At 36.2% G+C, this 25172-nt stretch overlaps 2 protein-coding genes across 4 annotated transcripts in view; one reads left to right on the forward strand and one right to left on the reverse strand.

Annotated features, from left to right (window-relative positions):
* Window positions 1-25172, reverse strand: part of CENPP (centromere protein P) — a 234864-nt gene that overhangs the window by 106068 nt on the left and 103624 nt on the right. The gene's annotated exons all lie outside the window — the stretch shown is intronic.
* ASPN (asporin) lies at window positions 963-23001 on the forward strand. Of its 3 annotated transcripts, XM_032636175.1 has the most exons (10): window positions 992-1220; window positions 3998-4207; window positions 4755-4804; window positions 8140-8412; window positions 11792-11904; window positions 14083-14296; window positions 15354-15464; window positions 18994-19087; window positions 19477-19615; window positions 21736-23001. In XM_032636175.1, the coding sequence occupies exons 4-10, from the start codon at window positions 8169-8171 to the stop codon at window positions 21931-21933; spliced, it is 1113 nt and encodes a 370-aa protein (XP_032492066.1). In that variant the 5' UTR covers window positions 992-1220; window positions 3998-4207; window positions 4755-4804; window positions 8140-8168; the 3' UTR covers window positions 21934-23001. The 3 variants fall into 3 exon arrangements, with proteins under 3 accessions (XP_032492065.1, XP_032492066.1, XP_032492067.1); XM_032636174.1 differs by lacking the exon at window positions 3998-4207 and having other exon boundaries at window positions 963-1220; XM_032636176.1 differs by lacking the exons at window positions 3998-4207; window positions 4755-4804.

Below are 25172 nucleotides of genomic sequence, written 5' to 3' on the forward strand. Positions count from 1 at the left end.
CCCAGGGCAGGCCTAAAGCTCTGCAGAGGCCAGCATACGGGACTGTCTGATGTGAGGGCCACAGAAGTATATTTTATTTAAGTGGGGGCTGGGTGTCCTGCACATTGGAGGCACAGTACTTTTTCTATGGCTTGCTTCAACATGTGCCATTTCTCTGGGAATCAGGAACAAACGACAGTCAGATTCTTTGTGTCAGGAGAGACCAGACTCTGCTAAACTACTGGAAACGCGCTTTGCAAACAGGCTGGCCCCCAAATCTGCACGTCATGAAGATGCTAGTTTGGCGTTACCTAGTACTTAGGTACCCAGACTTAGAAAAATGTCCTCTTGAAGGATGATATCTTAATTGATGTGGGAATTGGGCATTCTCTCAGGCCTAATTGTGAATGTTGTCTTCCTGCTCCCATGTCCTCCCTAAATGCTATGTGGTCATAGGTGATATTCTCTTGAAAAGTGAAAGTCCAAGCAGGCTTCACCTGTATCCTTGCATCAATGTCTGTATCACAGCATATAGGCTGGGGCCAGAAGCATTATATAGGGCCTGGTCTGCAGTTCCCCTGACATGCCTGTGGCAAGGCCAAAAGCTTTTAAAGAAATTCTTGAGACGTATGCTTGATGTAACAGCTTCAGTCATCAGAAGAAAATTAACAGCATGGCTCCTTTCTTAGGTACATCTGGAGATTGGGTTTACATTTCAATAATGTACTCTTTCAGTATTCCTTCCTAAAACTCATAAATATTTTGTTAGTCTATATAGAGTGAGTGATTTTTAAATTTGTAACTTATAAGTATTCATTGATTTAAGAATTTCATATTTTTTTCAAATCAGGTATTTCTTGAATGGCTTTGACTGCACTTTCAATGGCCAGTTGCCATGAATTATTAAACTCTCTCTTTTTTTTCTTCAGAATCTTCCAGTAGACGTCTAGAGTTTAGCTAGAAGTCTTGGCTACGATACAAACAGTGATGGAAAACACATGAGCAGTAACAAGTTTTAATCTCGCTTCTCAGTACTAACATGCGCTAATCTGTGGAAGCAGCTTATTCCAGTGTCACCCAGGGTGCAGCCACACCAGGCTCTGCAGAAGGCTGTTTTTCTTTTAAATGTAATAGCTTCTCATATTTTCTTCTTAAATAGTAGCTGAGAACATTTACGTTATAGATAAGTAGTACATGGTGGAAAATTCTACTTTCAGGAGAACTTACTCTCTTCTTACAAGGTATGTTTTCATGTCTTTTTTTCATGTACTAGTGTACAATTGTTTTAGTCAATACTAAGAGGACATTAATGTTATTAACATAAATGCTTGTAAATTATATAATATAGTTTAAAGTTTATCTGTATAATTTCTTAAAAAATAGCACTTAAATACATATCTAAAATTACTCTAGCTTTTATGTTTTACATATAATGGATTTACTTTCAACATAATTGCGACTTTTTAAAATAGCTAAATGATAACCTGTCATTATACTTTACCATAAAAGTTAACAGGATTGATTTGTAAAATCATTTAAGCAAATATCTTGTGAACATGTTCTTTTAAGAAAATAACATTACCTTAATAATGAATGATAAGAAAGTTTGGGGATATTACAAATACATTAAGTGAAAACAGTAAAGGATTTTTTCAAAATGTGAAACTATGATATTTTCTAAGGTATTTTAAAAATATATGAGTTATTCAAATGTTTTTACTTACATATTTGAATATTCATATTTTGCCTTGATAAATGTATTCCTTATTCTTATGTAATGAAATGACACTGGACAGCTAAAATGGAGATCCATATAACTCTAAGAAAGAATATGTATCAGCAATAGTTTAATTAGCCCTATATTCAATGTGAAAGATTAGAAACTTCTTTTCACAAAATCCAGTTGGAGTGTAAAACAAAGATTTCCTTTGTCCCCTCCCAAAGTAAATTTTTTATTTAATATTAGATTTTAACAAATTAAACAATGTATTTGATATTCTACTCCCTCATAATCTAATACAGCACAGCATTCTTTCTTGTTAACCTATTTGGAGGTGTGGCAGCCATAAACAGTAGCCACATGGTATATAGGATTAAGTCACAAAGAATCTGAGGGGGTATATATCTCTCTAAAAATAAAGAATTAAAAAATCCCACCAAGAACCGAGTTGTTTAAAAAAAAAATCATAAGCCCACACACGTGTAAAAGCATCTTGATGTTTTTAGTATTTAGCCATATAGGGTAGTGGTGGAAAGAATTGAGGATATGCAGTCTTCTGTTACAGCTACTTAATTAAAAAAGAATATTCAGATATCTGATCTGAGGTTTGAGACAAGAGATTAACTTTACAAGCACAAGTTTTAAGGAAGCATAGGAAACAACAGAAAAATGAAGAGGTAGGAGTTTTTTGTTTTTTGTTTTTTGTTTTTTTTTTTTTGAGTTTTTTGTTTTTAAAGACAGTAGCTAGGTTGCTAGATGCATTGAAAAACTGATGAAGGACAAAACATATAAAAGGAAAAGCAGCCAGCAAGTTCTTCAATCAGCTGCTATTTATACTTTCAAGGTAAAGTTAAGTATCTCTTTAAGGAAATCATAGGCTTTAAAAGTATCAGTTTCCATGACAAAAAGGTACTGTGAATAAGTTTCCAAAGTTTAACTTACTTGTCCATTTACAAGGCTGTGCCTTGACTACACCAGAATTTAGTCTGGATTCCTTCTGCGAATACACGGAGCATGTTATATCACATTTATATACTGAAAACTATTATTGGTACTTGTGAATCGAGAGGAATTTCAGCCAAGCAGAACTTTAAGCATAGGATTTCAAAGTACAGTGACTTATTTTCCTAATGATAGTGTCTGAGAGGAAATACCATTTCACTTAGACAAATCTTCCATTCCAGTTTATGGAACATTTAAGCAGAAAATAGGAGCTTATGTAAATTCAGAAAGACACTTCTCAAGCTACATTTCCAGTCCTAAGAACGTGACCAAGCCTCTCACCCCATCCTCTCTGAGGAGAGTCTGGTTACTGTCTGGAAGTCACTGTGGGAATAAGACCCATTTAGAGGAGGCCAAGCAGAAGGGTGGACAATGCAGCAGTGAGGAGGCCAGCTTCAGCTTCTTCTGCTATAAAAGAGGGCATGGTAGCAAAGTCTCAAAGGCCTCTCCTGGCTCTAATGTGCCATGGCTTAGTAATAACAGCAGTAGCACTGAAATAATATTTCAAATATTATTCAGAGTAAGAGAAATTTGAAACCAAATTTCAAAGTTTTCCATGAGTAAGAAACTCTGTCAAAACGTCTATATCAGGGAAATACTGAGCTTTCTTGAGAACAAGACATAAACATTTTTAAAGGTTTTAAAAATAACAATCTAAATACTGCCAAAACTAAATAAGAGCTTGAGCCATATTAATAAACACAAAATTTAAAAATAAAACAAACAACTAAGAGTCATCATTTAAATGAGAAACAATATTCTCTACACTGTCTGAATAATGGGAAAAAAACATTGTTATTTAGTGTTCCCTCTTGGACATTCCAATATTTTTCTACTGATAATAAATTGCTTAACTAGAATAGGGCAAGGTTTGGGGTCTATAATCACTTGTTTTTTTAATCAAGGCTTTGCCATCTCAAATGAAGGGAATAAATGGTTAATTCCTCATGGAATCAAGGTTCTCCTGACTTCTCTTTTCAAGTAAATAGGATAAGAGAATGCAAAAAGATCAGGTTAATTTCATATAACTAACAGAAAACAAGTAGCACAGAGAGAAGAATGTGACAGAAGGCATTTTTGGTCTCAATATAAAGAATTTCCTGTCAACCACAGATGGACAGCAGTGGAACTGGATGCCTCTTGAGGAGGTATGCTCCCTGAGTCCTCTCACTGGAGTCATGCAATCAGAGAGCAGACACACCATCTGGTCTACAATGTTCTGGAGGAAACTTCAACACTGGGAGGGAGTTTCAACTAAATGACATTCCTGCTTCCACATGTCTCCTCTCTCACCAGGGAAGGGTCCAGAAGGGCATGACTGGTGGCTGCCCCCACCAGCCAGCAACTGGAAAGCTTGCCAACTACCATAGACAAGCCACTGCCTAACATAGCAGGCCAGAGTCACAATCTTATCTAAGGCAGGGAGGAACTCATGTAGCTTATCAGTGTAAGAAAGAAGAGAGACGAAGGGAGGGACACTGGCTGATGCTCCTCCTGACCCCACAGGTAGGCTGACCAGCAGCCCTTTTGGAGGGAACATGTAAGAGAAATAAGTCCTCTCCCTCATGATTGGCTTTCTTCCTCTCTTTCACCTGAGCACTGATCTTCTGTGTCTCCTCCCAGCTCTGCTCCTCATACCAGTGTCCCTCTAAGTCTGTCACACTGCTCTGCTCCCCCTCATCCCAGCCTGCACCCCGCTCCAGGGCTCTCCTACATCATAGGGCAACATGACTGCAGCAGGAAATGGGGTTTGCAGGAGTGAAGGCAAGTCCCTGGCCCTGCTGCCAGGCTACAGGGAAAGCCAAGACATTGCGTCCTGGCCTCCCACTTTGGATCTCTAACATATTCCTCTTGTTATATATATATTTTAAAGTTTTACCATTTTCTTAGGTCTATATTTCTGGTATATTATGCATTACATAGATTTTTCTGGTCTAGATGGGGAAGCTACAGCCTATTTATCTCTAAGTTTCTACAAAAATAATGAAACTCAAACAACCAACCAACTCAAAAATAACTTTTTATTAAAACTCTTTTATCTTCCATGGACCAGAGTAAATGGTGCTAGCCCTCAAGAAATTGTGGCTCCAGACTATTTTGAAGGTAGGCACTGTTGGTTGAATTTTGAGGGGACAGTGTATGGGAAACCTTTAATTGTACTGTCTAATGTTTCTAGAAGTGGTAAGAAAAGGCAAAAGTATATGGAGGACCAGAGTAAAGACCATTTTCTTGCAGATTGCTATTTAAAATATTTAAAAAGCAAAATAATAATTTTAAAAATATGCACCATAGACAAGAAAATAATCCTTCACTCATAAGCCCACTATCCCTCTTATTAGGTTTGTATATTCTATTTCAACCTTTTTTTCATGTATGTATATTTTATAGATGTCTTTATTTCTATTGGTCTCAAATAGTAAACTGAGATTTATGAGGAGTACACAATTTATGAGGAGTACACAAACTTATGGTGAAGAATTTTATTTTCAGAGTTTGGGGACCACACATCTGGAGATTATTCCAAAATGTTAGAGCCAGAGTGTACACAGCCAGCACTGACCACCCACAGTTTAGTTCTATTTACTAACTTGAGCATTTATTTTCTAGTTTTCCTATTAGTGTACCTGACATTCAAGTATTAACTTTTACAACAATCCCACACTTACCTGAGAGTAGCGGATTAGGAGCTGTGGTTGTGTTTTGAGCAAGGAAGCGTGGGAGAAGTGGATAGGGAGAAGCATGTCCATTGAACATCCAAACATGTTCTACTTCATGGATTATGTATCCTAACCCTGTGCCTGGTACACAGTGGGTACTTGATAAATGCCCAATGAAAAACTCCAGCAACCTCAAAGAAAGCCAGAGACATGGCCTCAAACGACATTTAATTCACTAACTTCTCTACCAAGGTCAAATAAGGTTGGGGCAGCTATGGACCTAGAAGATAGAGCTGCGATGCAGAACAATCTTAAAGAATAAATTGGTACCAGAGACAATCTTTGGTTTTGCTAAGGACCAAGAGCTAAATTAGCTCAAGAATGAGAATTGTGGAAGTCAAGGCAAGGCAGGGCACCAAGCATTAAGGAGCCAGGAACCACAAAGAAGCCTACGGTCAAGAAACATAATGGAGCATAGTTAGGCAGGCAGCTAAGAAGCAGAAATGATGTGCCAAAGTGATGCTGGAAATGAAGCCTAGTTGACCAAAACCAGGTGCCTGTGCCAGGATTCCAGGGTGACTGGAATAGTAACCTGCCTGTCCCCAGGGCCGGCTGGCAGAAGCTGCTGGCCCTTGAGTTGGCAGCACAATCTGTCTCTGCACCATACAAATCTGACCACACAACCACTCCCATTTCCACCCTCCGAAAGCTGTGAGTGCACTCCTTTATGTACAGATGTACACAGGACAGCAACATGTGGACTGGCTGGAAAGGAGGAGATGATAGAGGCCACTAGATAAAAGAAGATAAAGGAGAGTGCTCCTGTGTGGGTTGCAGCAGAAGATGCAAAGAATGGGTTGGGACACGTGAGCTCTAACTCAATTTCCACTTCAATTTGGTTATGTGGCCTTGGGGAAGCCACTGAAGCTCTTTGCACCTCTCAGGCCTCCTGGTTAATGTGAGAGACGTATCTAGAATAAACTGAATTGACAATTCCACAGGCAGTGTAGAGATGGAAGGACAGAACTGGTTCTGAAGTGGGATTCAGAATAAGATTATAAAAATATAAAAATATTTTCTGTTCTGTGTCCTGTAATCTCCCCTTTCCTAGCACAATTGAGTGTGAGTTCTCATAGGGAAACCTGATAAGGCTGGTCATATCCAGCCGCCCAGTGGGCAAAATGTACTTGTTGCCATATAGATTTCTAAGAGTTAAATAATGTTAGTTATCAGGTTAATCACTGATGACAGTAGGGTTTTTTAAAAAACCTTTCTCTGATGATTAAAAGATATATAAATGAATATTTTAATTAAGTTAGTTAATTCATTTCTGATTCTTAAGTCCAAAAAAAAGCAAGGCTGTGGAGAGATATTAAAGCTGATTTCTGGGTTCTAGAAAACTGTAAGAAGCTGGCATAATTCAAGGATTTGGAGGGCCAGGTCTTCCTGAGGCTGGACCAATTCTGACTGTCTCTAGAAGCCCTCTGTGGCTAAGGTGCTATCTGGTGCTCAGGCATAGCAGGACAGCTACACTGCTGGATGATCTGGCTGGGTGTGGACTCCCTCCTGCCAGGATACACACTCACCATTGGGCATTATGTGAAGCTAACTGCATGCCCCAAAGGGAAGACAGGCATAAGTCTGTTTTAGATGATATCATAATGCTTTTAATTTTTGAAAATTACAAAGAATGTATGTTTCACAGTTGATGGTTAAGAAACCATGATATGTAAACATACCTGTAGGAATATCCACCATCAGATGACAACAAATCTATTCTCAGAAGGTTCTCATTCGTACATTCCAGTTTTGTGTGGGCTTTAAAAACTACAACTGAAAGCACCCCATGCCTTCCCCCTGCAAAAAAACTAAACAAAAGGAACTCAGTGGAAAGATCAGTAAAAAAGAATAGCCTGGACTAAAGATGCTTTGGATCAGGTATTAGATAATGGAACAGATTGAAAGGAAGAAATCCAATAACACTGTGGAAAAAGTAACCAACTCTCAGAGTGAGGCGAGGGAGGATGGTGGGAGAGAAGTTAAAAGAAAACTTCCAGATGTACTAAGGGGATATGAAGGATTTTACTTTAAAAGTGACATAGATATTAAGGCAATGGAAGGATTTTAGGAGCAAACAGTCAGGTATGAGAATATGTTTTTGTTTTTAAAAGCATTTATTAGTTTCCTAAGTATAAATGTAGTTCTTATTGCTCAGTATAGAAATTAAAGAAAAAAAAAGACACAAGTAATTCATGACTCTACCATCCAGATATTATCATCAATTAGGTATATTTGTGCCAGGTTTTGTGTATGTATGTGTTTGTAAGTATACTATGTATAGATTTTTTATATTTTCTTTTATTTCAAAAAACAGTTTTTCATATTTTTAAATATCTTTGCAAACATTTTGTGGGTTCCAAAGTATTTCATGGAATAAATATACCCTATTTTATTTTACTATTTCTGTTTAACCATTAGTATTATCTTTAATTTTTTTGCTATTATATATGATTCTCTGATGAACACCTTTATGCACATTAGAATTGTTTCCTGAGACTAGATGCCAAAAGTAGAACTGCTAGATGAAAAATAAAGATATTTATAAAGCTTCCAATGCATATTGCTGAACTGCTTTCCCAAAACTTTTAATAAACTTACTCTCACACTGGTAATAAATTAGAATGCCATTTCATTGTACTCTTGCCAGCTCTGAGAAATGTACAGCAGCAGGAACTGTATTTATTTAAACTTTAATGTAATCCTTAATGTCTATCTACTTAGTTCTAGACTGGTCCCCTACACAGGACGACATGAAGGAGTATGTGCTCCTAGTGTTCTTGACTTTGTGCTCTGCCAAACCTTTATTTCACCCTTCGTACCTGACACTGAAGAATATGATGCTGAAGGACATGGAAGACGAAGGTGACAGTGATGCTAACAACTCTCTTTTCCCAACAAGAGAGCCAATTAACCCCTTCTTCCCATTCGATCTGTTTCCAATATGTCCGTTTGGATGCCAGTGCTACTCAAGAGTTGTACACTGTTCTGATCTAGGTAAGGACACATGTCAACTTGTTTTGTAGAATAATGTCATTTTGACAAAATTTAAAGGATAGGGAAAGACCTCACTGAAATTTCAAAAATCAGCTGATTGTAAAGGAATTTTTCACTTAAATTTTTGAAAAGTATAACAAACCCCAAAGTACAACCAAACTTATTTTTTAAATCCAGAAAATCAGAGGAAAACAATGGAAATTTCATATGCAGAACATTTCCTTTTCTTCCCAAATTTGAATCAGTATTACATTTTAATTTCCTTTAGAGAGAACGGATGTCACTGTGGTTTCATCTTATAGAGTGTCAGCTGGTTGAAATTGTGCTTCCTAGCAAAATTTTACCATAACAAAATAAGTTGCCCATCCAGAACAATAAATAGTTATAGAGTTTGTGAAATCTCTAATCTAGACATTTTAAAGACAATACTCTATTTGTTTTGAATGTTTTGGGTTTAAAACTATCTAGAAAATAAATGGCTGAACTAAAAACCACTTTCTAAAGTCTCTTAAAAATGTGTAATTCTCTGCTGAGTATTTTATTCTTTTAATACTTCTAATGAAGGTGCTCTCAAATAGAAGGGCATACTCAGGGAGAGCTGTAACAGGAATGCACATCAACAATTGTTGTACTCAGCTATTTGTAAAGGAGGAGATGGCTCAGACCTGACCCACTGTGGGAAACCAAGAGTATGGCACACACCTACCATTCTGGACCTGGAGGCCCCTTAAGGCCACTTCCAGAGCGCATATGAGCAGACAGTGCCTCTGAAAGCTTTAGATTCATTTCCTACTGCCACAGCATTCGTGGTAATAGTCAAAGCTTGTTACAGTGAACTCCAGAGACTTTAAAAAAATGTGTTACTGGGCGTCCCTGGTGGCGCATTGGTTGAGAGTCCGCCTGCCGATGCAGGGCACACGGGTTCGTGCCCCGGTCCAGGAAGATCCCACATGCCGCGGAGCGGCTGGGCCCGTGAGCCATGGCCACTGAGCCTGCGCGTCCGGAGCCTGTGCTCCGCAACATGAGAGGCCACAACAGTGAGAGGCCCGCGTACCGCAAAAAAAAAAAAAAAAAAAAAAAAAAAAATGTTATTATGGGACATAATGAGAAAGGTGAACAAAAAACATCCCAAAACGAGGATATTATTATGAGCTAGAATCGCTGGTAAAGTCTTAATGGAATATACAGGCCAGGAAAAAATGGGTTTTAAGCTTTACCTTTGACATTCTTGTGAGAAAGAGATGACAAGATGCAAACAACGTTTGCTGGTCTGGAAGCACAGGCAAGAATGACTGTGGGAAGAGTGGCAGGAAGGAGAAATGTAGAAGCTGAAACAGACCCTGGTGTGTTAGATTAGGGAGTATCGGAAGGTCTTTTTTTTTTTTCTTTTGTTACTGTCGTTTTTAAGCTGCATCCCAGGCAGGAAAAAACTTCACTATCAATTTGTAGAGTTGAAGCCTGAGAAAACACTTTGCTAAACAAAGATCAGGATAAAAATGTATATATCTACTTTGATACTGCTGGATGTAAACTGGGTTTGTTCTGGGTAAAACTTTGACTAAGGAGATGTTCACCTTTAGCACACACCATCCTTGTGTGATGGCCTTCATGTTCACTCCAGCACAAAGTCTTCTACTTCAACTTAAAGACCTTGAAGGAAACACTGCATAGCTCTGCTCCAGTATGTGACTGTCTTCAAAGAACTGAGAAAAACCAAACTGCCTCATGACAGACAGTTGGTTGCAAATAGTGTTTTACTTACATGGTCTCTTGAATATTTAGCTTTGAAAAAAATCTAATAAAATTCACCCAAGAATATCTGTAATAGTATGACACATACCTTTAAAATGACACAGCACTGTTAGCAGCATATAGTGGTCCCCCATGACAACTGAAGATGAAAAGGACACTTAACAATCTTTTTCCCTCAGGAAATGAAATTTTTTTCAGAGCTTCCAAATTCATCAGGGGTAGGGTAGGGGAAGGTTTGTCAAAGTTTATGTTACTAGATCCTGTCTGCAGAACCTCTACCTTCCTATAAGAACTTCCACTTCATTTTCTAAAACCAAAGTAATCTCCTAACAAAACTGCTGTTACCTTGGTAACACATCAAGTTACCCCCTTTCCCCCCTTTCCATCTATGTCAAACTTCTTAAAAGAATTGTCAGTTTTAAAGTATAAAGGGCAAAGAATTGAGGGCTGTCAAGTGAAATGTTGATATTCACAGTATTTCAATATTGGATTCTTCAATTTGGGCCTATTAAATATAATACTACTCTTTAGGAGTAAGGATGCCTCCACTAAAAGTGTAGTAATATCTAAAACTCACTTTAAAATACATAAAAAAGATAAATTGATGGATGGACAGCAAGTACAGTATAGTAAAATGTTGATGGGAGAAAAAGGAATATGAATTTTCACTGTAAAATTGTTTAAACTTTTCTGTATGTTTGAACATTTCAAAAATAAAATGTTGGGGAAAACCAAGAAAGCCCCATGCTCATCAAGCATAAATACCATATGGAATGTCTGACAACAATCAGAGGTGCACATGTTCAGCCATTTAGGGAAAGCAAGGAAAGTAAGGAAGAAATGCGCCACATACAGCTCCTGGCAATTTTCTGCTTCTTTAAGAGAGGAAAAACACACTTAAGTCTTTAAATAATGTAATTAACATTTACTGAGTACCTACACAAAAAGGAAGATGCAGCTGCTGAGATGAGAGAAAAGAAAGCTATTACTAGAGTACACAGCTCGAAAAGAGCTAAGGCTGTGGGTGATAAATTCAGTAAAGGTATACTACACACCTAGATGTTAATTATATGTTATGGATGAATAAGTTTTCGTAAATCAAATAATTTACGACTAATTAGAGGAGCTCATTATTAAAGGAAATGGGTAGTAAAGTCTTTGATAGTGTACACGAAAATAATTTATCTATTTTCTAAGCACAACTTTTTACATGTTGATGCTTCTTAAAATGATCAAAACCCACAGGCTCCAATTTAGCACTACAACTGCCTGAAAATCTGCAAAGAATGTTAATATTCTTTAGTTAAAAGTGCATCAGCAGAAGCTGTGCCTCAGCTGTAGATCTCCTCCTCGTCATATTAGAACCCCCCAACTTAGCTCCATTTAATGTCACCTTGCAGCAGACTGAACGGTGATAGCTAGAACCAGCTAGACACCTTGTAAAAATAAAGTTACTTGATAAGATCTTTAGGCCTTTCCAAAGAACAATGTTTTTGTCATCTGTTACATGTTGAGTCATCTATTACTTAATGGTAACCATGAATTTTAAAAAAAGCACATTTCTATCATATCAGCAATTTCATCTTTAGCATATAACATATATGCAACGTGTTTGTTTATTTCTCAGGTTTGTCCTCTGTCCCAAGCAATATTCCATTTGATACCCGAATGGTTGACCTTCAAAACAATAAAATTATGGAAATCAAAGAAAATGATTTTAAAGGACTCATCTCACTTTATGTAAGAATACATGCAAATATTTAAGTGAAAATCTCTGTCACTGCTAAAATGATTGCTTGTATTTGTGTAAACAAGTCTTACTTTTCTGTGTATGATGAGTGACAAAATCCCCGTTATTCAGCAGTGGTCTAGTTAATGAAAAATTATAGATTTAATTCAAGTAATAATTTAGTTCAACTGATGTTTACTGAATAACAGACAGGTGGAAAGGCAGAGGGCTAAAAATTCAAATAAGTGGTCCTTATGATCTATTTAGGTTCTATTTAGGTAATCATAGTCATTATACACTAAAATAATAAAACTGATTATTTTCAGGAACTCATTGGTGCACTACGTAAGAAAAGCAGTACCCAAACCCACAAAGCTCTAACAGCAGCACGTGCAATATAACATAATTGACTAAATATACTTGTATGGCTTTTTTTTCTAGATCTCAAAAGATGAAAAAGAACTTTTCCTTACTATACTCATTAATATTTTAATTTTCTAAGATTTAAAAGATTCTTATTTTTCTATTTAGCATTTTGAGCCTCTAGATTTTAGCAGGTAAAATTTCTAATTCTATTTGAAATTGGGTTTGAGGGAGAGCCTGATTCCACACTGTCACAGACATGGGGTGTGCGGCACACACAGAAAGGAGCATATTTTACCAGTGGTAACAAGATGTATTTTAAATTCTTCTAGGCTTAACCTATCTCAGTTGAAATTGTTAAAAGTAGTGATGTATCTGAAAGGAAGGTAAGAAAAAGGAGACACTAAGGGCCTATGGTGAAACCAGTAAACATGATAAGTAAAGGGAGTTTAACTGCAGAAGTATTTGTATTTCTTCTGTGAAACAGCAACAATGTGAATAATACCAGAAAGGCGTATATTAAGTCATTCTGGAAACAATGGGAAGGTTGTTGTAGAATGAAACCAGGGACAAAAATCATAAAAGGAAATAATCTAGAGCTGCTCCCTGAAAGAATGAGAGGATCCAGATTAGCAGAGAGGAATAAAAAGTCCTAGGAATGCCATTGCCCTTGTGAAACATTGAAAATTGTTTCTGCAAAATCTGGCACGTTTTGAAAATAGTTACTAGGTGAGTGGCAAGCCCTGGTTACCAAGGATTTTCCCAGTTTTGGTTCTGAAGTTCCACACCCCAGCAGCTCAAGATGGCTGCAGTCAGAACCCTCAACATGTCGCAAAGGGCTTGGCTGTAGGGAACAAAGATTCAGGCTGCATTAAGCTTTCACTCTCTGGGGTTTTGTCTTCTCTGAAGAGTGCTGCCACGTTGCACTGAGAAACAGTCACAGAACTGAGAAGAGGTGGAGTCATTCTCCACAAACTACTACCATTTCCCCATTGTCTAAAATATGCCAGAATGCTGAGGGCACTTTGTAAGAGTTTATTCTTACAGGCCTCTATTCTGGGGAAAATGGTAAACATTAGTAAACAAGACAGAGGTGAGGTTTTAAGAGTAGATACAATCATGCAAAAATGTACTTGTTGTGTACTGAAGTTAATTTTGTAGAGTGAATAGCTTTTAAGATAAGATAAAGAGGGCTTCCCTGGTGGCGCAGTGGTTAAGAATCCACCTGCCAATGCAGGGGGACATGGGTTCGAGCCCTGGTCCGGGAAGATCCCACATGCCACGGAGCAACTAAGCCTGTGCGCCACAACTACTGAGCCTGCGCTCTGGAGGCCGCGAGCCACAACTACTGAAGCCTGTGCTCTAGAGCCCGTGCTCCACAACAAGAGAGGCCACCACAATGTGAGGCCCATGCGCCACAACGAAGAGTAGCCCCCACTCGCTGCAACTACGAAGAGCCCCCGTGCAGCAACAAAGACCCAATGCAGCCAAATAAATAAATAAATTTTAAAAAAAGATAAGATAAAGATAATACTATCCATCACTTCCATGAAGAGAAATGGGAGAGGGGAGCCTTAAACACGTGTCACCTACTCAAAGACAAACCAAAGGTGTGAAACCAATCGTTAAAGCTTTGCACTGTTCCAACTCAGTAGTAAATTTTTCTTTATTTAAGCTTAAGATTGGGCTGGAGAATTATTTACATTGTTAATAAAGTATATGAATGACATAATTTGCATTGATTTCCATGAGTGACTAATCACTGTAGAATATTGGTAAATCATATCCACTTCCTGATATGGTATAACTTTTTATGCTTTATCTAGGCTTTGATTCTGAACAACAACAAACTAACAAAGATTCATCCCAAAGCCTTTCAAACCACAAAGAAGTTGCGAAGGCTATATCTGTCCCACAATCAACTAAGTGAAATACCACTTAATCTTCCCAAATCGTTAGCAGAACTCAGAATTCATGACAATAAAGTTAAGAAAATACAAAAGGAGACATTCAAAGGAATGAATTCTTTACATGTGCTAGGTAAGTTTTTGCAAATAAATGGAACATTTTAAAATTATAAGCAATATGCAGATGTAGAGATCTTTATCATCATTAACAACTTTAGGACTGATAATTTCCAAAATTAATTTTTTGAATCTACTAAGCTGTACCTAGATAAGCCATTCATAAATCAATGAAAGTATCAAACAAAATTTATAGCACTTAAAGAAATCCACCTTTTACAATATAAATACACATGCACTCTGCACTCTCAAGAATCCCTTAGTGTGGTTTCTGTTTTCTGACTGCACTTAATTGGTTAAAATCTGTTATTCTTATTTAATTTAATGGTATCATTTTTAATGTATTGTAAAAACTACTCAAGTATAACCTACAACATTAATTCAGATATTATTTGGAATGTACATCTAACTTTTCATTATCTGCTTTGAAGATTATTCATCTAAGGTGTTTTTACTGTATACTTCCAATTCTACACACTATTTTACTTCTAACACCCATGGTATAACCATGCCATCTTCCCCTACTATATCCATTCAAAATTCCTAACCAATACTCTCATTCATTTATTTACTCATTTAATTCAACCAAGTGCCTGGCACTTAACCAAATAGCTTCACTTTCTGGCATTCCTCAGTTATATTTCTGTTAATCAAGTAATTTCTAATTGACTTACAATTTTAAAAGTTTAGGTGACAAATAAATAAATGTACAGTGGAAAACACAAAGGTTTTAAATTATACGAAGGATGGTCTTTTTTCCTATGTTACATTACTATAACAAAACCTTGATTACGATCACGGTTCGAAAAGAGTGATAAGTAAGTTACTGACTTAGTAATTCAAAGCAAAATAGTAAAGCTGTTATATATTCCAGCTTATGTAATACAAAGCAGTCTTTTTCTGAGACTGACAGAAAGGAGAGTAGATAGACACAGAAACAGATATACTGAGTGATGGAGAGTGAATGATAATGCTCACACTTCTAAGAATTTTCTTGGGACGTGCATCTCTGCTTTGTGAGTTTCCTTCACATACAACATATGTATGCTAAATTATATAATTTCCCCCCACAGAAATGAGTGCAAACCCTCTTGATAACAATGGGATTGAACCAGGGGCATTTGAAGGGGTAACAGTGTTTCATATCAGAATTGCAGAAGCAAAACTGACCTCAATTCCTAAAGGTTTGTATTTATACAGTATTTATTGAATTGTCATTTTAAAATGACCATTAAATGTAAGGTTGTAAAGTGTACACACTGTCAAAACCACACTGCAATTAGAATCCTTTTTACCAGTATATCTGGTCAGTGTAGTATGAAATTTAGTGTTTTCTCATGTACACATCAAGAGCCATATGTAATTCTTTTTTCTTTTTTTGACAGTATGAAACCAGAATCTTTTTTTCCCAGTACGAACAAACATTAAGAAGCAAAGCTTTTTATTTTCTGTCTCTTTCCTAACATTTACTCATCTATACTTGTCATTCTGTGAAGTGTCTGTTAGAGGTGAGAATTCTGTAGAGAAGAAAGCAGAGGAAGAAGCACAGGGCCAGAGACCTTTCTCCCAGCCTTGCAGCAGTGGTTCAGGGTGGGGCTTGTGAGGAGGGATTGGCGCAGACGCTGGCTCTGGCAGGGATAGGTGTATACTCTGGGCAAGGCACTCTATACCTCATTTTTTTACACAGGGGTGCTGTGTAGATTAATGGGCTGATGCAGAGAAAGGTCTGAAGACAATGTTGGGCACATAGTAAACGCTCTCTCCTGACATAACCAATAACAGAATGAGCACCGTGCTCTTTATCATATGAGCTGAAGCTGGTGCCTCAGAGTAAAATGCTTGTTTGCTACTGGACCAGTTTTCTAATGCATTACTTCTAAGCTCCCAGCCTGATGATTAACTAGATTGGATTTGCCTTTCTCCAAACCCATGCTCAAGGTCACACCTTCCTCCTCCCTGACAAGTTCTCTCTTCTATGCTAACACCTGGATCAGAAATAACCCCTATGATTAATAACACATTTTCCTTTCAAACAGCCCTGTCTTTCAGTATCCACAGTAAAAGCAGCAATAACCTGTTTTCTTCTATTTTACCATAACCCCTTTTCTACTACTCAGATGATCCAGAAGATTAACAAAACAAATACATGCTGATAATTTAAAAGACCCAGCAAAGCTGCTGTTATTAATTAAGGAAAGCTGCTATTATTAATCTTTCATTTAGGAGGAAAATCGTCTAAAGTAAAAGTAGAAAGACAATTTCTTTTAGTATAGAAAAAATCAGTTTAATTCAGAACTACACAATTAAAAACAACCTTAATTTAGGAAGGAGATGGCTGTTTTTCTACAAGAAACATAAAATATTATATTTACCTTCTAATCTTTAGAACAACAACAAAAATACATACTGTACCTAACAAGTTAAATAAAATCCCTTTCATAAGCTGGAAGCTGACATAGAGTGAGGGGGAAGAGGAAGAGGACAGGACAGAGTAGAGGCAGAGAGGATAAGAGGATATACTGGAGCAGAAGAGTAGGGCGCCACCCCAGAGCTGTGGCTCTGAGGTCCTGCAGTTATCATCACTTTTTATATTTACATCAGCAGCTTTCTTATACTACAAAACATCCTGAGAGTAATTCTCTTCAAGTTTCAAAGTGTATCTTAAAAATGAAGTTTTAACTCCTCGTGAAATTCTCAAGATTCTTCCAAAGTCTAAAGGAACATTTTATGTTTTTAGAAATTTAAATTTCAAATCTCCAAATTTACATAACTACTGCTTTAAGATCCTTATGACATTCGAATGCCAGTTTTTTGTTTTTATGACTTATTTGCTCAAATGTTAAGGCTGACTGCCCAAATGTTATAATTCAATCATCACTACCCATTGTGACAGGATGAATTAGGCCGAGGTCCAGAGGGTTCTTACCAGACCTGACAAGTTAACATAAGAAGAGTGAAACTGTTTTCCTTCCTATTCATCTGGAAAATTCTGTTACATAATAGTATTGTGTTGAGGGGAGGAGAGACCTGTTTGAAGATAGAGTAGGTATAGAAATATCTGTATGAAAGTATACTATATTTGTTGGCAGTCACTGAACTATCCAAATCCATGAGAGGACAGTCCCCTTAAATTCTACAAACCCTCTTCCAAGAAGTTTTCCTGACTCAACATGCACAGAGATCTCTCATCTTTGACTTGCTACAGCATATTCTAGAATAGACTGGCACACTCTAAAATATTTTTCTAGTAATTTTTGTATACATGATAGACTTGCTCAATTAGTGTTTAAGGTCTTTGAAGATAGAACTTACCTTCAACAGTCTTTACTACTAATAAAATAAGGAAATGTTTTAGCAAGAGTTGAAAAACGAATGCATTTCCTAGCTAGCTAACAAGAACTTTTGACTGAAAAATAATATCTTATGTGTAGGATTAATAAAATGAGATCTGACTGAATTTTCTGGTTAGTGTCTTTCATTCCAGCTTCAGTTAATCTGGGGAGGGCTGGGGTCAGAATATGAAGGTGTGAGAAGAGAAGGTGCAAACATTCACAAGGTACCTGCCATGTGCCAGGTGGCACTGAAGATGCTTCCCTTAATTTATGCAGAAACTACTACTAATTGAAAAGAATAAATACTGCAGTGGATCAAACATATCAAACAGGGAAAAAATCCATATGTTCATAATGATATAAAAAAAATTCATTGGTCACCTCTGGGCATTGCACTAATTCATTAATAAAAAAAAAGCAAGCATTTATGCTGCTTTTTCTATAAAAACTGTATTATAAAGTAAATAATGAAAGAAAATTCTTTAGAGAACAATCTCATCTAATAAATGAATAACGAATGACAAAATCAGAAAATCACTTTTCCCATTCTGAATGAAATAATAAATCTAGGTAGCAGTAATCAATAAATGAGTGCAAAGACTGTCAGATGAAAGAGCAATTTGCTGAATCTAATCTGGTCTCTATATCTAACTACAGGTCATAAGAAATAAGGGGGCTAGAAACCATGATAAACTATATTATGTGGAGGCCAACAGCCCAATCTACAAAGGAGTATCTCAAGCAAATTAATATCTGAAACGAATCAATAGAAGAGGAGAAAAAGGAAAGAGTAATAGAAGAAGAGATTTAAAGAGATATAAGACCCAAATATATCCTGTAAACTTTATTTGGATCCTGACCTGAACAAGTCAACTGTAAAACAATACATTTGAGATCATTAGGGAGAGGAATATTAGATGATTAAAGAATTGTTGCTAATTTTGTTAGATGTGATACTAACATGATGGTTATGTAAGGGGAAAAAAAGATGACCTTATGGGTTAGAGATGTCTAGTGAAGTCTTTACAGGTGAAATGACATTATGTGTGTGAAATTTGATTTTAAGTACTTCAGCAAAAAAATAAATGAATAAATAAAAACAAGTCAATAAACAAATCAATAATAAATAACTATTGGCGTAGATGAAACAAGATTGGAAAAATGGAGATAACTGTTGAAGATGGGCAACAGCATGGTGTCTCATAATACTAGTTTCTATTTTTGTATATGTTTGAAATTTTCCATAATAAAAAGTTTAAAAAAGAGCAGATTCCCCCAAAACTGCCTAAGCCTATAATGTGAAACTTAACAAGTAAACAAATAATCAATAGGGCTTGGTCTTAACCTGATCTAACATACATATGTCTTTTCTTATCGCTAGAACTACCTTCAACTTTACTGGAGCTACATTTAGACTATAATAAAATTTCAACTGTGGAACTAGAGGATTTTAAACGATACAAAGATCTGCAAAGGTAAACATCCCCCAAATCCTAACTTGGAAGTGGTAGTCCATATGATGAAGATATTAATGAAACTTCTTGGAGAATGTGTACAGGGACATAAAATTAAGGGAAAACTAGAAGGAACTGCTATCATTCTGTCTCAGTAATGGAAGAGGGACAGCAAGTGGAATGAGAAAAGGACACTTTCCAAATGTCCCTTTTGTTGCATATAGGTTAGACAGAAAATTTTCTGACAGTGGAGGAGAGGGCTGTTACATCCTGAAATAGGTTATTAAAGGAAACCATGAAATACCTTTCTCTGAACATATATACAAATATTTCTAACTCAGTTGTGGTGTTTGCAGCTAAGTGTATCATACCATCTGCTCAAGAGCTGATGCATTTTATGTCATTTTTAGGCTGGGTCTAGGAAACAACAGAATCACAGATATCGAAAATGGAAGTCTTGCTAACATACCACGTGTGAGAGAAATACACTTGGAAAACAATAAACTGAAAAAAATCCCTTCAGGATTACAAGAGTTGAAATACCTCCAGGTAAAATATTCTACTTGTGTTTTGCAGATATTAGTACTTTTCTTTGTTTTTATGAAACATATTAGTATCTGGAGCAAAGACCAATCAAGTAGCAATGGTAATCCACACCCTAAAGACCCTCCAGGTTGGCCGAGGTGTTTTATGCCAAGGAGAGCGTTAGAATACCAGTTTCTATTGAGATATCAGCTAAAACGCTCAGGTAGCCATTTCCATCCCTCTGTTTCTTCTACTGAAACTGCTAAGGCCATTGTGGTGAAGGTACGGACACAGCTAATTTCAGGTTTCTGGGGTGGCAGTGGCTATGTAAAGGCAGGACCGGTCAGGAGGAAATCAAATAAAATTATATAACCTTTCATTCTGGAAACATTTCACAAAGGCAGAGCATGTGGATGAAGTCCCAGGTATTTTCACTATCAATGTGGTGCCACATTAGAAGTGTGCATGCTTTTTAAAATCTCAGGCCAGAATATATAATGAAAAGTCAGTATTTGGAGCATTAAGGGTGCACATAATTTTAGGAGTTTCACAGATCCTCCTGATTCCCATTTGTGGACCTCAAATTAAGAATCTCATGTTATGTTAGTCCATTTTTCTCATGTGCTTTCCTTGATATACAATTCCTCATCTTCCAAGGAAAAACACATTGAGAACAAAACTGGGCCTTGAGCCATTTGCTTCTAGATTTCTTTCTAATTTTTCTTTAAACAAGTTTTGTTCACTACACAAATAGAAGCCTGTGAAATAGAAGCCATCAAAATGGATGTGCTATATAGGCAGATGCTCATTTCAAGATTATAACTTTTGCTTTGATTTTTTCAAACGCTGCGTTTAAATGTTTATTTAACCAGTGACCATGACCAGAGTCTTTCCTCCCTCAAGCTGTCCAGTCTTTGAGTATTTTACTCCACAACGCTGATCCCAGCTTCTGGGTGCCTTAAATCTATCCATACTATTGCTAGTGTTTTAAAAAATGAACAGAATTATAACACATAGTCATAAGGATACAATTCAACGGATGTCCACAAAGCAAACACACTCATGTCCAGCACTGTTCCCCATTCTCAATTAGGTGAATGCTGTGGTAAACTACATCTTGCACTGCTGCTGGGCTGCCAGGAAACCATATAATGCATCTGTCACAAAATCTCCAAGATTAATAGAGGGCGGCAGGGACTCCAACAGAAAACTAAAGGTTTTAGCAGTGCCTACAGTTCTCATGACTGGCTCAGATCAATCTCACCAAGGCAAAATCTAGAGGTAACAACAGCTAGAACTGGTATCTTAGCCTTGCCAGCAAAAGGCTCCTTCTTCCTAATATGCCGAAACACTGTTAATTAAGTAGATTGTTTTTACTTCTCAGAAATCTCAGTTGCCAAAAAAATCCAAGGAAGAAATTTAAAGGGCTATTAAAGGGAATGAAGGGAAGGTCCTATATTGTCCATTCTTTCTGAGTAATAATTTAATAAGACACATACACAGCCTATAAAATTGTATTTTATCCATTGGAGCAAATAAAAATTCAACTATTGATGTTGTATTACAGATACATATTTAAGATGTCGATAGACGTATTTTTCTATAAAATTTACAAAAAAGCAGCTCTACACTTCTCCCTTTGATCACAGAAAATGCTGGCTAAAAATTCTTCACATTCATATTGAAAGTCATTCTTAGAGCATTAAATTTCATTCTTCTGCTCACTTCTAATACTTTTAAAACACATTATTGTAAATATGGCACTGAAGTAACCATACACACACACACGCACACACGTATACGTGTGTGCGTGAGTGTGTGTGTGTGCGTGTTTGTGTATAGAGACAGAGAGAGACAGAGACAGAGGAGAGTGGCATGTGCTGACCAGGCAGTGTGCCCTGGGCACTGGCATGAGTGCTACGCCACACTTCACACATAGAGCACTTTTGTATATAACACAGGAGCCTGCATCCTTGTAATAAGTATTTAACAGGCATAAACAGGCACATATACTTTAAGCAAAATGTATTCAAATCAGTGTAAAATAAAGAGACAAACCCATGAACAAATGCTGACTATAAGCAGAATATCTTCTTTTTACATTTATCATGTATTTTTAATAAACTCTTTTCCCACTACAACAGATAATCTTCCTTCATTCTAATTCAATTACGAAAGTGGGAGTGAATGACTTCTGCCCAGCAGTGCCAAAGATGAAGAAGTCTTTATACAGTGCAATAAGTTTATTCAACAACCCAGTGAAGTATTGGGAAGTACAACCTGCAACATTTCGTTGTGTTTTGAGCAGAATGAGTGTTCAGCTTGGGAACTTCAGAAAGTAATAATTAGTAGTTAGTGATATCCATTTAATGTAAAATTCAAAAATTGTTACATTTGGGATACTTGAACTCTATTTAAAATGGTGGTATTATGCACATAAGCAAAAAATCTATTTCCATGTGGTAAGTCCACTGACTTACTGTACGACAAAAAATTTCAACAGAATTTTGCAAAAACTACAACAGGATTAAAGGAAATAAGTATCTGTTGCAGTTTCCTTTTACATATAAATGATTTTGCATAAATCTCATGCTTGAATGTTCTTTCTTAGTAACAAAAAATAAGACATTCAGTATTTAACACTTTGTTATCAAGTGCATTTAAAAAAGAACTGTACTGTAAATGGAATGCTTGACTTAACAAACTTTGTGCTCTTTCATTTGCTATTAGAAAAAGAAAATTGACAAGTACGGTTATATAGAGTATGTTATATTATCCTTATTCTGTCTTTAAAAACTTGGGTATTACTGTAATATTTCTAATAATGTTGAAGTATGGTTTGATATAATCTTATTCAAATTCTCATGCCTTAGAGCCTTACTGTCTTTATGTTTAAAACTCCTCATAATAAAGCCTTCACTAAGTGTTTATTACCAACTCAACAGATGCTATTCATAAACAGCTTTTTTCAAGCTGTAGCACATGCTTTTCTTTTTAACTATTATTACCTGATTATAAAACCTCTATAGAAATGCATAGTGAGTGTTTATATAAAATCTCACACTTTTTATTATCACAGTTATTATAAGCTTTTAACAGTGTGTCAATTGTTAGGTTATATAACACTGTCACCTCAATGCTAAGGAATATTTTTGAGATGTCCCTTTGTAAGACCTTCGTTGGAAGAGACTGGATACTATCAACTCTACACCAAACTGTCTCCTTAAATATGCACAAACTGGATAACTCTGAAAAACACACCTGGTATAACCGAATAGGCAGAGCATTAAACAGAATGCACAGGTCTGTATAAAAATTAAGAGTACTTTAACGTATATTTTTGTTGGTGTTCAACATAAGTAAAACTAGAAAATAAGGAAAACATTAAAACATTGGTTTGAAATAAAATATTTTGCTTTGGTTTAATTTTTCTTCTCCCATTCAGGAACATAAACTATTTTTCATAAAACTCTTATATTTTTACTAAAACATTTTTAGTAAAGTGTTAATGCTTATTCTTAATAATAGTACCGAAATATCCCAAATTATACCTATGCCATGAAAGATAATCACCTTTATGGTAAATCACCTCAAAAACTAGACTTTAAATAATTTTGGGGAGAGCAGTACCTTACAGATATGTAAAATGGGGTGGAGGGTCTGGATATCTAGGTCAAGAATGGGTAAATAGGTCTTCTTCTTCATAGTGAGGTTCCCCAACTCTGGCACTGCTGACACTCTAGGCTGGATCATTCTCTGTGTGGAGTGCTATCCTGTCCTTTGCAGAATGTCTGGCAGTTCCCTGGTCTCTACTCACTAGATGCCAGCAGCACTTGCACGCTGGCCCCACAGTGTGACAATCAACAATTTCTCCCCAAAACGCCAATGTCCTGGTGGAAGGGGTGGAGCCAAATTGCAGCTGGTTGAGAACTACTGCTTTATATAAAATTTACTTAATTTCTAAATTCTGACACAAATTTGGAAACCTGAAACAAAATAGTTCGTATTTTTGTTTGGTAAAACTGTAGGGGCAAGATTAAAATAATAGCACCAATAGTGATATAACAGAAAGAGCCCAGGGATACAGAGCTCCGAGCTGGAAAAACATACACAGAAGTCCAGTTCCACTTATAGTCTTGGGCAAATCACAATCTCTCTGAACCTGTCTTCTCATCTATAAAGGGTAGGTATGAGAATACTGATCAAATAAGTTGCTATAAGAACTGAATAATAAAAGTATATGTGAAAATGCTTTGTAAACCATAAAGATTCATGAAACATGCATAACTGTTATACTGGACAATAATTCACTGCAAGAAAAATTAAAGATTAAGAAGTCCTTTAAAAACAGAAGAATACCTAACAATGATAATCATCCTAAAATTAAAATGCTCTAAAGTTCTAATAGTTTTAATAAATAAAATTCATTTTTCTTCCTTTTTTGAAATTCATTTTTCTACAATATATCATAAAAATAAAATTGTGACATCATGCCACTTATAAGAACATAAGTAGAAGTGAAATGTTCACTGAAATTGTAAGAATCCAGTTCTTGAAATTAAATTAAATTATAAGGTTAGTGCTAAGGTTAGAATCATCTAAACAAATAGATTAGTCTATGATCTGAATAGAGAAGCTTAAAGTAGCTAAATTAGCCTTTCCTAAAAAGAAAAGACAGCAAAAATTTTTTAAATACTGGAAATGATTCCTGAAATCACTGCAATTAATTTCCGGTATTTAATGTTTGTGTTTTTCATCCCACAGCTGTTAACCATTTTTGGTTATATGTTTGCAAAAGACAAATCACTAATAAAAATCATAAGCAACCAAAACTGCATTAAAGCTTCTGCCACAATCCCATTTTATGGTAAATACAAAATACTACCCACTTGAAATCCATTAAAATTTGGAAACAAATGAATTACTACAACTTACTGGGTTTATTAAGGACTTCAAGGTAGAAAAAAAGAATCTCAATGACCATCTATCCTTATTTCCTCTCAAATACTACAATAAAAATGATCACTGAATTCATGAAACAAATATAATACTTTTAGAAAATCACTTGAAGTCACTAAAACTGAAGCTTTTTTCCTAAATCAATTTTGTTCCTCCTTAAACTACCGCATTTTCTTTCGTTTGTAATTCCATCTTTTGGGAAAAGAATTGTCTTACCTTGGCCTTAATTACTTCTCTACTCACATGGTCCTTTACCTACTGCAACTGACTTAATTCTCTTGAATTTATTTCCCCAAATTGTACCATACGAATAATACTTAATACTAATAGGTGGTATGTAAAGAACATTTTCAGACATTCTTCCAAAAGCCTTACTTGCATTTATTCATTTAATCCTCACAATAGCCCTATGAGGTAAAAAGGAACAAAATTGAGTTACTTGTAGTGAGATGGATGGACCTAGAGTCTGTCATACAGAGTGAAGCAAACCAGAAAGAAAAACAAATACCGTATGCTAACACATATATATGGAATCTCAAAAAAAAAAAAAAAAGGTTCTAAGGAACCTAGGGGCAGACGAAGAGAATGGACTTGAGGACACGGGGAGGGGGAAGGGTAAGCT

The sequence above is a fragment of the Phocoena sinus genome, chromosome 6 (genome assembly GCF_008692025.1).
Source record: "Phocoena sinus isolate mPhoSin1 chromosome 6, mPhoSin1.pri, whole genome shotgun sequence".
Taxonomy (NCBI): Eukaryota; Metazoa; Chordata; class Mammalia; order Artiodactyla; family Phocoenidae; genus Phocoena; species Phocoena sinus.

What these genes read in the sequence shown, in the direction of transcription:
- ASPN (XM_032636174.1), top strand. Translation starts at nt 1,174, where the DNA reads ATGGTGGAAAATTCTACTTTCAGGAGAACTTACTCTCTTCTTACAAG. An exon ending in ACTTACTCTCTTCTTACAAG is followed by an intron (nt 1,221 to 4,754) that starts GTATGTTTTCAT and finishes TCCATGGACCAG; the next exon opens with AGTAAATGGTGCTAGCCCTC. An exon ending in AAGGACTCATCTCACTTTAT is followed by an intron (nt 11,905 to 14,082) that starts GTAAGAATACAT and finishes TGCTTTATCTAG; the next exon opens with GCTTTGATTCTGAACAACAA.